Source organism: Condylura cristata, unplaced genomic scaffold (genome assembly GCF_000260355.1).
Source record: "Condylura cristata isolate star-nosed mole 26May11 unplaced genomic scaffold, ConCri1.0 scaffold00012, whole genome shotgun sequence".
NCBI lineage: Eukaryota > Metazoa > Chordata > Mammalia > Eulipotyphla > Talpidae > Condylura > Condylura cristata.
In genome coordinates this window covers 37,047,570-37,061,503 of record NW_004567113.1, presented here as the reverse complement: position 1 = coordinate 37,061,503, position 13,934 = coordinate 37,047,570, and the positions used below count along the sequence as shown (strand labels likewise).

General features: G+C 47.1%; 1 protein-coding gene across 4 annotated transcripts in view; it reads right to left on the bottom strand.

Annotated features, from left to right (window-relative positions):
- The window catches only part of APBB2 (amyloid beta (A4) precursor protein-binding, family B, member 2), a 304,616-nt gene that overhangs the window by 62,118 nt on the left and 228,564 nt on the right, over nt 1-13,934 (bottom strand). For all 4 annotated transcript variants that reach the window (XM_012724124.1, XM_012724127.1, XM_012724126.1 and 1 more), the window contains one exon: nt 642-788. In XM_012724124.1, coding sequence (XP_012579578.1) covers nt 642-788 — 147 coding nt within the window. The remainder of the gene's footprint in view (nt 1-641; nt 789-13,934) is intronic.

Sequence of the window (13,934 nt, the reverse complement as noted above, 5' to 3'; positions counted from 1 at the left end):
GGTCACCCAGAGGCCATAGCATTGAAAGTAGGGTGGTCCAGCACATGGCAGTGAGGCTTCCTGGTGATCTTCAAATCCCAAACCAGGACAGATAAGCTGTTCTTTGGTCTGGTTTGAGAGCATAAAGTGTTAGATGTTCTGAGTGAAGTCCTACTGCTTAGTTGACTGATAGGTGGTTTTCTGAGACTCTGATGGATCGAACTGGCTCTACAGCCGCTGTGGTAGCATCACAGTGCTGTGTTTGACTCACTGCACCACCAGGGAGGGCCTGGATTCCCCCTAACTGGATATTCCTCTAGAATCTCTCTCATCTCTTTTAAACAGCAAATACTTGGCAATAACCATTCACACATTTGTATAAATTATACCAACGTCCTTCTAAATCCTAGCTAAGATTTGTTCCTTTTGCAGAAGTAGCTTACCACTGTTAAGTCTATGGTATCTACTTACAAGAAAATCTGCCTCAGGGAACCATGAAGTTCAAGCCTGCAGTGTTCAAGGGTCAGCTGCACCTGCCTTTCTGAGACAGTGCACCCAATAAACAGCTTCTGTACCCCGTAGTACCACATCACATGGATCTCTGAAGGCTCACGAGCCAGAGAGTCAAAACTACCCCCGATGATTATTTCCGTGTTACTTACCTCTCCCCAAATGCCCACAGTATCGCGGATATCGTTTTTGCAGTAGGAAAGCTGCCTGATGCAGTTGTTGACAGCAACGCTGCTTTTCCCAGGAGCGAGGTCCTCCTCGGCCATCTCTACCCATCCCAGGGAGCGGACAGCGAAACACTAGCAGGCAAGTCAGAGACAAGAGATCACTCACAGGTCCCAGGCTGACAAAATGCCTCCACATGTCTTTAGGCATTTATACAACCTTCTTATTTAGTTCACTGATCCTCTGTGTCAGGAAATGTAACTGTGACTCTTGCTAGTTAAAAAGTGAAGTGCGAAATGTCTTCTTGCACACCATTCTATGCATTATGGGTGTGTGTTCAGTCTTTCTTAGACTAGCTCAGCAGGTTTAGAACTGTAGTGTAAAGGGATATAAAAATTTCTAAGTTCTCATTATCTAGGACAAGGTCATCTTTTTTACTAGTAAGACATGCAACCCATGAACTTTTTTTTTTTTTTAGAAAAAGAACGAATTAGGTACGTGGTAGGCACTTGCTTCTAAAAATAGTGAAGCAAAATATATTCTCTACTACTAGAAATGGAGGACATGGAAGGTGTCATGTCCCAACTCCTGTTATCAGCCAGGTCCGAGAGTGGGCAGAATGCTGCACTGTGAGGGAGCTTAATAGTATGGGGACCCTCTTGTACCAGTGGGGAAGCACTCAGGTACCTGCGTGACCCTGCAGCAAAATATCATCTGAGCGAAAAGGGTGCAGAGGGTGCTTTTTACAGATACCCCCAAAAGACACACCCCTGTGACAAATGCAAAACCTGCTCACTACCCTGTGTCCTGGGCAGGCCCTGGGAGGAGGCAGGAGCTGGAGGCCCACAGCCACCAGGGGGCGTGGCCAGTTGAGGGCCAGCCCCTCGCCAGCAGCTGGGATGCTTGTAGCCAGCCTGCAGGCACCACCTGCAGCGCTGCTTTTTCAACCCTACACTAAACGGTGCTTCTCCAGGTGGCACCAGGGAAGTCACAGGTGCGCCTTCCCTGTTTCATTAAAACCCACAACTCCTTGACGCGCCCTACCTACGCTACCTACCACCTCCTGTGGCCACCTCCAGCATCAAGGGAAAAGAAAACTTGATAGGGAGAACGTGTGTATTATCCCAGCCTACTTTAGTAGGTTTAATAGCACAAAATAAACAGAGCATCGTTGTACCATCTGAGGCAGCAAACAAGGCATTCGTCAAACGTCAAAGATACTCATTTAATCCTCCCGTCAACCCTCTGAAGTTGCTACTAAGCTACTGTACCCACTTTACAGATAGAGAAAGTGAGTGCAACCCAAAGTTAATAACTAGGCTTCAAACCCAGGCAGCTGACTTCAGGGCTCCCTCTCTCCATCACTCTGCTATATGCCTGTGACTATAATTAGAAAGTCTCAATTTTTTTTTAATCTGTTAAACAGAAGTTATAATGATCAGCTGAGAGGGTTCTTAGGAGGAGACGTAATGTGGGACAGGTAGTGAGCCAAGCACACAGGAAACACGCAGTGCGTGAGCCAGTGCTATAACTGGAGGCACAAAAGCAGGGAAATGAAAGGAGCAGGGGTTTGTAATGAGTGTGGCCACATGTTTTAATCGGCGCACGTTTTAATCGGTTTATGTTTGTCATTCTGGAGAGTTATTAAGAATAGTCTTTATTTTTAATTTTTTTCCTAACTCTCAAAATGTGTCCCAGATTGGATAATAAGCTATTAAAGTCATTTCAGTCAAAATCCCAGTGACTGCAGTGTCTGGCATGGAAACCCAGGCTTGGATGAGACACACAGGGTGGGAATGGAGATCTAGACCCACAGAAGCTGTTCCCCAAATCTTGTTTTTCTGGGTGTGGGGGAAACCTGAGGCCCCAGTATGACTGCGGGATGCTTGTATGCTCTTAAAACTAGAAGCCAGGAACACATTTTTTCTTTTCCTAAATATCTACCACGAAATCCCACACTCTCCGAATACACCAAATAAATTATTAACAATAAGGAAGGTAAAAAAGAATACTGCCTGGTTTTTGTTCAGAAATAAGTGGGTTTCCAACTAAACAAGCTCTTTATTGTTTAAGAAATGGGACCACTCAATGTCAACACAGGACATTCATTGTCAATATTGTCATGCTGATTTAAAAAAAGCAAAAGGCCTAACTATATCACTATAATAAATGCATTTAAACGGTCCTTGTGCAGACCTACTGTTGTCATTTAGTTTCTGATCTGAAAAACTGCAGGGCTAGAGGAAATCGGTACATGGGAAAAATCCAATTCCATCCCAGAGCACGCTGGGACTTCCTCCCCCCACCCCCAACATAGCTGCAAATAGCAACCTGCACTGTTTGCTGCCCCCTTGTGGCCAGGAAGGTTATTAACCACTTTTCCTTAAACTCAAGAAATGACGGGTTTAATGTAATAAATAAGCTCTGAGAATAAACACTAGTTTCAGAATATTGGAAGAGTTCAAAATATTTAATCAACCCGTTTTTAAAAGGGTTTTTTTTCAATTAAAAAGGTAAATCAACATTTTCACTTCAGTGCTCACTCTTAAACAGCTCTTAATCAAAATGGCAAAAATGAGCCTTGGTTCAAGCTATGGACGGTGCAATGAGTGTCTGCATTTAAATCCAACTTACTATGTACCAGCTGGTGACTTTAAGCAAGCCACTTCAGGTTGCTGAATCTTAGCTGCTTCATCTGTAAAACAGGAATACTAATAGTACCTATCCTTTACGGTATTGCTATTTGGAGACTGTTGTTTCTAAATGAGACACTGGAGGTAAAGTACTTTGCATAGTGTCTGGCACATTGTAAGGGCTGAATAAATGTTTGTCATTATCATTGTTGATAAATTTTAACATTTCTATGTGTGTAAAGATTTCTGTAGGATAACAGATTTTAGCCAAAGCTAACATGGGAAGGAGCTACAGTAAAGATCTGAGCACACCACCTGGATGGCACCCCCAAAACAGAAGCCTGGGTCTCAGTGCCAGAGTCTGATTCAGCAGGTCTATGCTGGGCCAAAGAACCTGCATTTCTTTTTTAAAAATTTATGTACTTATGCATACAGAACTGAGGTAGAGGCCAGAGGCTTAGGGGTGGTGAGAAGATTCACAGGAGACAGAGTGGGGAGCAGAACGGGCTGACTGACGAAGTACAATGCTGAGGGGAGTTGTGGACGAGACAGGAGCGGTCTGCTATGCCATGTGGATCACCTCCAGGGCGGGGATCTAACTCATGCTGAAGTGGCTTCTTGCTGCTGTGCTTTAACCCGCTGCGCCACCAGGGAGGGCCCAGAATCTGCATTTCTAACCAGCTCCCCGGTGATGCTGATGTTGCTGGTCTGGGGCCCACACCTGGAGAAGCACTGCTGTGCAAGTGGGACCCTTTCCTACAAAAGTCATGTTCATCCTAAGACTGGTCCTGAGAATAACACCTGCATGCAAATCCCAAGACTTCCATTCATTATTAGTGACCCTGAACAAGTCTATTAACCTTTTGTGCCTCAGTTTCCTCATTTGTAAAATACAGATATTAAAAATACTTGGCTCACAGAAGAGCAATTAACCTGAATAAGTCTATTAACCTCTTCTGCCTCAGTTTCCTCATTTGTAAAATACAGATATTAAAAACACCTGGCTCACAGAAGCCTATGATGTGTTGGGAGGATTAACTGGGCTGAATGAGCATTTGTGGCTGCTCCTGCTGCTGTTGCCGGTATGATGGGCACAGGGTCCTGGCTGGAGCAAAAGGATCACAGCTTTCGGCCTGAGGCTTCCTTCTCGCCCGCTGGTTCCATCTTCCCTTGCACTGGAATCAAGTTTTCCATTCTTGGTTGGAAACGCTCAAGCTGTTTCACCTCCCCTTTCTTTTGGGTTCTGTATCAATAGCAAGTAGTATGTCCGGGAGAACCTCCTCTGTCGAGAGACAGAACAGGGTGCCATTGCTGAGCTGGAATTCCTGGATGCCAGTCAGCAGTTCCTCAGCCTCCATAAGCCCCCTTGACCTAATCACACTGGGCTCACAGGAGGTCCAGGAGATCCCGGGATATCAGGGGACAAGGTCACAGCACACACAGGCCCCAGCACTTATGTCTGCTGTCTGAGCCAACAGTCTCTTTTCCTTTCACTCTTGTGTTCTCCCAGAGGGAGAAGTTTTCAAGTTTTCCTTGCCTTGAGCTTTAGTGAGGATAAGCAGAAAACTGGGGGCCTGGTCCCTGCACCACGAAGTGGGTGGGGGGGTCCAGGGTGGGGAACTTCCGGAGATTGCCCTCCTGGCCAGGTGAGCTACTTCACTGTGCAGCACCAGAGATGAGGAGGTTTAAACCCGCCAATGTCCACGAAGCCGCACACTGAATACAACAGCTCTGTCCTATCACTACCGAGGGTCAACAACTGGTAAATGACCCTAGAATCTACAGGCACACTACATTATAGATGCTGAAGAAATGATTAAAATGCAGAGAGCGCTCCCCCTGGTGGTGCAACAGGTTAAAGCACTGCACTATGAAGCTCTCCCAAGTCAGGGAGCTGACCCACATGGCGCAGCAGACCTCTCCTGACCCGCCCGCTGCTCCCCTCAGCAGTGTACTTCGTCGATCTGCCTGTTCTGCTCCCCACTCTGTCTCTGGTGAATCCTCTCACCATCCCTGCCCTTCTGGCCTGTACCCCAGTTCTGTATGCATAAATAAATAAATCTTTTTTAAAAAACACAGAGAAATGCTAGTTTGGTCTAGTGCTACAAATGGGAGTCTTAAGTAACGCTCATTTATGGGGATTACTGTCTCCTGAAGACTAATTACCCCGCGGCACAATAACAACTGCGTATTCAAGTCAATAAACGTTTATTGAGCGCCTGTTCATTCCTGGAGACAGAGAGAGATGAGGCAGACACAGCCCCACTCTGGAGGAGCGCGGAACAGAGCAGACATCAGCTGAACCACAACATCCTCAAGGAGGAGACACAGTGACGCACGCACTGGGGTTAACTGTCATTTCTCACCCCGTATGCCTGAGTCCCTGGAGACCGAGGACCAGCACTGGAACAAGTTTTCTGACTCAGAGAGAGAGCTGCAGGCAGCTTCCTGGAGGCTGGGGCTTTGCATGTGTAGGATGCACTAGGCAAATGTACACGGACGCCTACCATCTGCCAGGTGCTGGAGACACGTGGATGATCCCGACTAAATGCTCTGCCAGCGTCCAAGCTGGAAGGGCATCACCATGTGGCGGAGACACAAAGGGACATGGAGCTTCTTCAACACCATCAAAAGGAAGAAGACACACGAGTGGAGGGGGGAGGCAGAACGCTGGGTTTTCAAGTTGCTGACCCGGAATCACCCCAGACTAATCACTTCCTGGGGGTGCGGTCAGGAACAAGTGATGCCATCTTGTGAGCCTCGCTTTCCTCAGTTGTTGCAGTGAGACTAAGAGCAGTGACCGCCCAGAAGGTGGCCCCTGACTAAATGATCACATGGGGTGGCCTGCGCCTGCATGCTACCTGCAGCAGTAAGCTGGTCCATTCTGTTTTGCTTTTCCAAGTCTGATCAAGCATCCTAAGGACACCTCTAGGGTGGCTGGGGAAGGGCAGAGGCCAGAGGGTGCAGGGGAGGCTGTGTCCTCTTCGAGACAGGCTCAGTCTCACCTGCCGACCTCAGGTGTTTTAACTCAGAGTCCAGGGGCCTGGGCGAGCCACAGATGGGATTCAGGAAGTTGAACACCCACCCCTGAAAAACATCCCCCAAATGGTACGTTTGCCTATTATGAAAAAAGGGTTTTCATTTTTTTTTAAAGATGTATTTATTCATACAGAACTGGGGTACAGGCCAGAGATGCAGAGGGTGAGAGGATTCACCAGAGACAGAGTGGGGAGCAGAACAGGCAGATCGACGGAGTACACTGCTGAAGGGAGCAGCGGGCCGATCAGGAGAGGTCTGCCACGCCATGTGGGTCACCTCCGGAGCAGGCGGGGATCAAACTCATGCAGAAGTGGCCTTAGCTTCCCAGTGCTGTGCTTTAACCCACTGCGCCACCAGGGAGGGCTGAAAAAAGGGTTTTCACCAGCTGCTCAAAGACTCTGAGAATATAAAGCACTTTCAAAGAATCCCAGATGCCCAGTTAGCAAGATAACAACTAAGGTACACACAATGGGGGCAGAGAATGTTTACCAGTTAGCAGCAGAGTTCTTTGAGAAGTAGATGAGGAAAATGTCGAAGCAGTTCTACAAAAGGAATGAAGAAGAATTTAGGGGAATGTAGAAGAAATGGGTACAGAAGGGAAGTAGGTAGAGTGAGATAGGGCTCTACAACCTCTGGGGAAGCAGAACCTCTGAGCAGGCAGGTTTCTGAGCATCTTGGAAAGATGGCGGAGGCCTAATACCCAGTGTTAAAACCAGTAACGTTAGGGATGCAGCATAAGCCCCCTTGCTATTAACCGTGATGCTCGAGTGAGGCGCAGCCAGAAAAGCCCAGCCATGTAGGGCATGTTCAGTGCCGTTTATATCCTGTGTTCTGGGATGTTTCCCTGGGAGCTAAGAACAGCTTCTGCCCTTTGATTTCCCTGACCGCGAGCAGCAGCGACAGCACAGACCTAATTTCTGCCCTGAGGCAGGTCTTCTGATCATCCAATTTTTGTTCAGAAATAAAGCCGCCAGTAAGCAGAGGACCGTGGCCGCAAAAGACTTTCAGAGTCTTCTCTGACGATACAAAGCCTTTTCAAGGTTCGAAATATCTTCCTTGGACATTGCCTTGGGAATAGGGAAGTGTTTAATAAATCCACGTGTGTGTGTGTGAGCACAGGCACACACGCCATAGGAGTACAGATCATTGTCCTTACGGAGACAGTTTGAAGTAAAAATGAGGTTTTGTTTGTTACTACTTTTCTCTGAGATACTGAAATGCTTTCCAAACCCAGTGTGTCAGTGGGCTTGGCTGGAGAGATGCCCGGGACTCTGGAGGAGAGAATGACCCAGTTTTTTTATCCCCTGCAGCCAGGAACCAGTCTAATTGTAAGGAACCAGCCCGATTGATTATGCAACGTGGCGATGACCCGGGCAGCCAGGGAGGACCCAGTGAGCATTTCCACACTGACCACAATGAGTGCTTCAGCTGATTGTGCTGTTCCATCCCATCCCGTGGGGAACACACCGGACAATGGGTAGGAAACAAGACACTTGGTCTTGTGGCCACTTACTCCATTTTCCCTATCCTGCTTTTTCAGAACAAGTTTACCGGAAAAGTCACCCTAGGCTCACCCCCGGTGAGGGCTGTCTACAAAGAGGATGGTCCTAACCACAGCCGACATCTATGAGGTGCTTCACCTCGTGCCAGTCCCTAAGGGTTGAGCCATAACCGAATGCTCTGGAAACATGGAAAGTCGGGGCAGGGATACCAGCGCCTTCTCTGTATCTGGGAAATGCCTCAGGCTTGCACAATGATGAAGAATGAGGTCAAAGCTATTACACGTTATTTCACACAAGACGGGAGTAGAAGCTATGCAGATACCAAGCAGAGCTCTTCATCTTCCCTCATGACCATGGGGGACTTTTCAGGTTGTTGAAAGTTAAAGCTTGAGTGACTGTAAATCCTCAAATGAAATGTATGTAAGGATTCTTTCAAAGCAGATGTCTTTACATCCTTAGTACCATCCCCTAAGTCAGCTCCTGTGACATCTGTGACGTGTTTTCCCAACCAGCTCCCTTTGCTATTAAAAGTGCTCGTCAACTCTCCACTATCACACAACATGGAGAAGAGTGATGGTTTTGTGACTTAGAGGAGCCAAGGTTGGAACCGCTGATGTGTTACAGAAAATGGGAGACCAGAGCTGGCCATACTGGAATGTTCCAGGATGGGGTTCTGCATGTACTCTAAGGACTTACGCTTATTCAGATGAAGCAACCCCCCCCCCATCGCTCCTCTATAAGAGAGATTTCTGGTACGGACAGGTGAGCAGAGTGCTACCCTGAGCCCTTTCATATCCCCTCAAGAGGCTGGAGGGGGAAGGGGAGCTTATGCTGGGTGGATATGGGGGGTTGGAGGGTGACTAGTGTACCACACTGGATTTGCCTTTTAAGTCATGATACCTGTTTTATGTTAAATTTAAGACCTAAGTCGTCAATGTTTGCTCAACAGTGAAATCAGGACATTAATGTGCCTTAAACATCTTCCTTAGTATTTACTATTATCCTTAATAACACTAGTCCCACTGGATCTTAGGGGAAGGAATGTCAAAAACAGAACAAGATGTTGGCATAAACATAGATACATGGATCGATGGAATGGATTTGAAAGGGCAGAAATAATTCACATACATACCAGTCCCTCATCTATGATAAAGCAGCTATGACTATAAAATCGGGAAATGATAGTCTCTTTAATAAATAATGTCAGGAAAATTGGAAAGTCACTCATAAAGTGTGAAGGTGGATTACTGGCTAACCCCATACACAAAAATAAACCCCAAATGGATTAAAGACTTAGATATAAGACCTGCGGTAGTAAAATACAAGAAGAAAACACTGGTGATATGTTCCACATTATCAACAATAAAAGTGTTTTTGGTGGCCCAGTCCCTATGTCAAGGGAATTAAAAACAAACATACAAACAAAACAGTTGAGTTGAGATAAACTCAAATTAAAAAGGTTCTATAGCAAAAGGAATCACAATATAATTTTTTTAAAGATTTATTTGTGCATACAGAACTGGGGTACAGGCCAGAGACTCAGGGGTGGCGAAAGACTTCACCAGAGGCAGAGTGGGGAGCAGACAAAGTACACTGCTGAGGGGAGCAGCAGGCAGGTCAGGAGAGGTCTGCCCAGCCATGTGGTCACCTCCGGGGCAGGCGGGAATCGAACTCATGCAGAAGTGGCTTTAACCTGCTGCGCCACCAGGGAGGGCCCCCACAATATAATTTTTAAAATACACAATGGAATAGGAGGAAATACACAATATATAACGAATAGGGATGAATATCTAAGATATATAAAAAATTTCATACAATTCAACAGTAAAAAACCAAACAACTAATTAACCTCAAAGACAATCTCCAGAAGGCCAAAAGACTTAAGAAAAAAATATTTATTTTTGCTTCCAATAAGCAACTAAATCTATAGAGTAATATGAGGTAGATGCTACTATTCATTTTATAGATGAGGAAACTGAGGTACAAGTTAGTTGTTCTGGACTGAATTTTGTCCTATGTTGAACTCCTATCCTCCAATGAGACTGTATTGGAAGGTGGGGTCTCTAAAAGACAGACTTAAGCTAAATGAAGTCAGAAGAGTAGGCCCTGACCCAGTAAGTCTGTCAAACACACCAGAAGAGGAAGCTACAGAAACAAGACCACATGGACACAGAGAGAAGGAGCTGAGCCATGGACAGAGGCCCTAGGAGAAATCAAACCTGTCCATACCGTGGTCTCTGACTTCCAGCCTCCAGAATTATGAGGAAATTAGTTTTTGTTGTGTAAGTCACCCAATCCGTGGCATTCTGTTATGGCAGCTGGTGAAGGCTGACACGGTGGAGTGCTCCCTTCAGGGAATCCACCAGCAGAATGGGGCTGGCATTCATTCCACAACAGGTTCATGCTGACAAGTTCAGCACCACTCCATGCTGAACTACATGGAGACAGGAGCCCAGGGACAAGGGGACCCACAACTTCTACAGATGACTCAGGGCACCCAGGTCTGGGGAGGTCTGGTCATGTAAACCCCTTTACACAGAGAATTCACAGAGGAGAAGGATATGGTCTCTGAACAGGAATTGAGTGTTTCAAACACTCCCAGATCTAGATGTACGGCTGCAGGCTGGTCCTGGGACTTCTCAGAGAACCTGAGTCTTCAGCTCTGGCATTGCTAGCCTCGAGGTGGTCTGGGTGCTGTTGCTCACAATGTCCACCGCCATGTTTCTTCTTCCCTCCCTCCCTTCCCCAATTCTGACTCCCACCCCCTGTTTCCTGGTAACAAATCACTAGAGTTAAGGAGCGTCCTTAAGGCAAAGGAAATATACCGGTAATAGATGCCTGTGTTCGGGCCACAGCGATGCTGACCACACAGGGTTCTGGGGGAGACCTACTTATCAGGCTCTGATGAGCTGCCAGAGGGCCTGAGGCATAACCCAAGCCTCCAGGCCTCCACAGCCACTGCCATCAGGTTTTTTTGTTTTTTGTTTTTTGTTTTTTTTGAGCAAAAGGGCTTCTGCCATTACAGATTACAGAAAGGTCGGTGCTGTGTGGCAGTAACAAGCCGATTACAATGTCTGGTCCTCAGGGTCGCACCTTAAATCCCTGGGTCCGGTAAATCATTGCCACATTCTCAGGAATTCACATACATTTAAAATTAAGCCTGGACTATCAATTCATTAACTTACAGAACGAAATGCAAGTCTGCCTCATGCTTGGGTTGGCTAACAGGAGGGTTTGCTCTCTGGAGAAAGTCCACTCAGTTTTTATATCATCACTTGCCCGCTGCACTGACCAGTGAAAATGCAGACAGAGGAGCTGGCTTCAGCATCCAGGTGGCCAAGACCCTTGGGGAGCCAGCCCCCAGCCAGAGAAGCCTTTGGGCTGTGATTGAATGCATAAAAGGTTCGCTGTATTAGTCATTTCCTGCCTGGGGAAAAGGGCTGGCATTAAAGAGGCTATTTTTATCCAAGAAGAAATTGAGCAGAGGTGTGTTCAATCAAGAGATTTAGGTTTCCAGAATATTACAGAACAAATTATGTATATGCATAGACTTAACATGAAGTTGCAAACACCCCATCATTTTACTTGCAGCGACCTTTCACTGAGGTCTTACCCTGCTGAGCATTTTATACACAAAAGGAAGAATGCGACTAGGTGGGAAAGCACTCCTGTGATCCTCTCAAAAGTGTGCCCAGCAGGTGACACCACCAAAAAAGATGCCATTTGGGTCTTAAATAAAGTCCTTCCTCTCAACAGCCCAAGTGCAAACACGGGATGCTGGTTGTTTGCAGAATCCGTATTTGCAAATTCAACTACCTGCTGAAACAAATCTGCAGCCCCCCAGTCAATAAGTCTTAAGATGTGGCCAATATGACCCAGGCAGCCCAGAGTGGGCACAGATCATCTCCAAGAGTCACAATCTGAAAGGAACCACTGAACTTTCCCAGGTAGAACAAGGAACAGGTGACCCCAGAGGGAACTTCTGTGACTACACACACTCAAAAAGGCTGTGCAGTGAGCTTGGACTCAACGGCCACTCCCAGTCTGAGCGAGAGCCCAGGTGAGCCCAGGTCAAGACAGGGGGCTGGGAGGAGGGTGCCTCTATTTCTGCAGATCAGCAGCAGGTATTCCCCACTCCTGGGAAAGCAGCCTTACTCCTTGGCAGTGTGAACGGTATTTTCATTTTCCCTTTTGGGAGTCCTGGAAGAGATGGAGAGGTACATTCTATGGCCCACACAGTGACTAACCTATAGACTACAGAGCTGCTGCTGTAAATGGAGAAATGCAATTTGCAGAGTAAGCACAGAGTGAACGTTGTAACGAACACCAAACACTGCACATAAAGTAGGCCATTTTCTTTTGCCAGGCAAAGCCCGATGGCCATGGGTGCCCAGAGGAGATGCTGATCTGCAGAAAGGAGCAAAGGGAGGCAGGACACAGTCTGGACTCCAGGCCAAAAGCTGGGAGGTAGAAGTCAGAGTGAGGGCCCTGGGAAGTCACACTTCCGGTCTCTGTAGTAGCAAGTCTAGTTGCAAACACAAACGCAGTACTCATGTAAACAAGCCTATCAGTCTCCGCAACGGTTACCCCAAAGCAGACTCTGAGGCAGTATCAGAGGCATGTCATCGCTAATGCAAGCCTCTACTCAAAAATGTTTCCAGCAGGTGATGCCACCAAAAATGATGCCACTTGGGTCTTAGATATAGTCCTTCCTCTCCACAGCTCAAGTGCAAACACAGGGGATGCTGGCTGTTTGCAGGTTCTGTATTTGCAAATTCACCTACCTGCTAAAACAAATTTGCAGGCTTCACATCAATACTCAAGGTGCTTTGTGGTCGCTCGTGCACAGGCAGCGGATGGCAAAAAATTTGCTGTGTTTGACACGTGCGTTCCCAGCGGAGCATGGGCAAGGTGACCCTCTGCCCTGTGGTTCAGCTCTCACGTGCACATGAGCATCCTTTCAACAGAAAGGTGGGTGCCAAAGAGGAAGAGGGGCCAACTGGCTGCTGGTGGATGGTGACTGGACATCTGGTGGTGGGCGAGGTGAGAAGATGTAATCTAGGATTCTCAGCAGCGTTGGAAACTGTTGGCACCGTGAAACACACAAAAGCATGCTTTTCATGGTTTCCTTAGCGCTTTATTTTTTTTTGCACTTTTGTGCTTTTCGTTGGTGATTTTATTCTTTAAAATGGCCCCCTAGAGCTGATGTACTGTTTAGGATTCTTGAGCACAGGACACACTTTATGGAGAAATATGTGTGTTAGAACAGTTTATCTCACGCACATGTTAGACTCAACAATATATATTCAATAAGGTGTCTTCACACACACACACACAAGCAAGGTCAGGACTTGGAAGGTTGATGAACATATGGACAAAGGATGCTGGAAGAAGCAAGCCCTGTGCCTTCCTGAGAGCATTGCTTCAGCAGGCGCTAACTCAAGGCTGGTAGTGCCTGGGCGTAACTTCACAGGACTTGACGGAAACACCACAAATAATCACCCGTGCCTGTCCATCATTCCAGAGCAAGGCTGAAGGGGCTTGGGGGAGCTACGGGGCTGGGTTTCCTCTCAGCTTTCCAGAACTTGGTATGGGAGGGTGTAGGCAAGACCAGGAACTATGAAACTTTGGCTTCTTGTCCTGCTGTGTCTGCTAACCAATGACCTTCAGAGCATCCCTTGAGTGACTGCATATGGGGGTTGGGGGGGTGAGCTGAGGACAGAGGGGTTTTGGACTAAATGACTGCTCAATTGTACAGACTCTCTCACATATGTTTACCCACCCCTGTCCCTACCTGTCCTTCCCTCAGGCTTGGGCCCAGGCTGAGCCCTCCCCGATGAGCCTCGGTGGCTCTCTCCCTTTGCTGTAAATAGAGGTCATCTTCCTTGGAGACCTTTGACTTAAATCTGCATGACCTTCCAGCACTGTCTGGCTCCCTTTTCTGCTTATTGTTCTCCACAGCAAGTGTTTTCCCTTCATGTCCTCAGAGTGCACGTCTGGGTTTTCTGTTTCTCATTCCCACTTTGGAAAGGAAATTCCTTCCATAAAGGCAGGGATTTGCTCTGCAGTATCCCCCACCCCTCAAGCATAAAACCCGACTATTAAA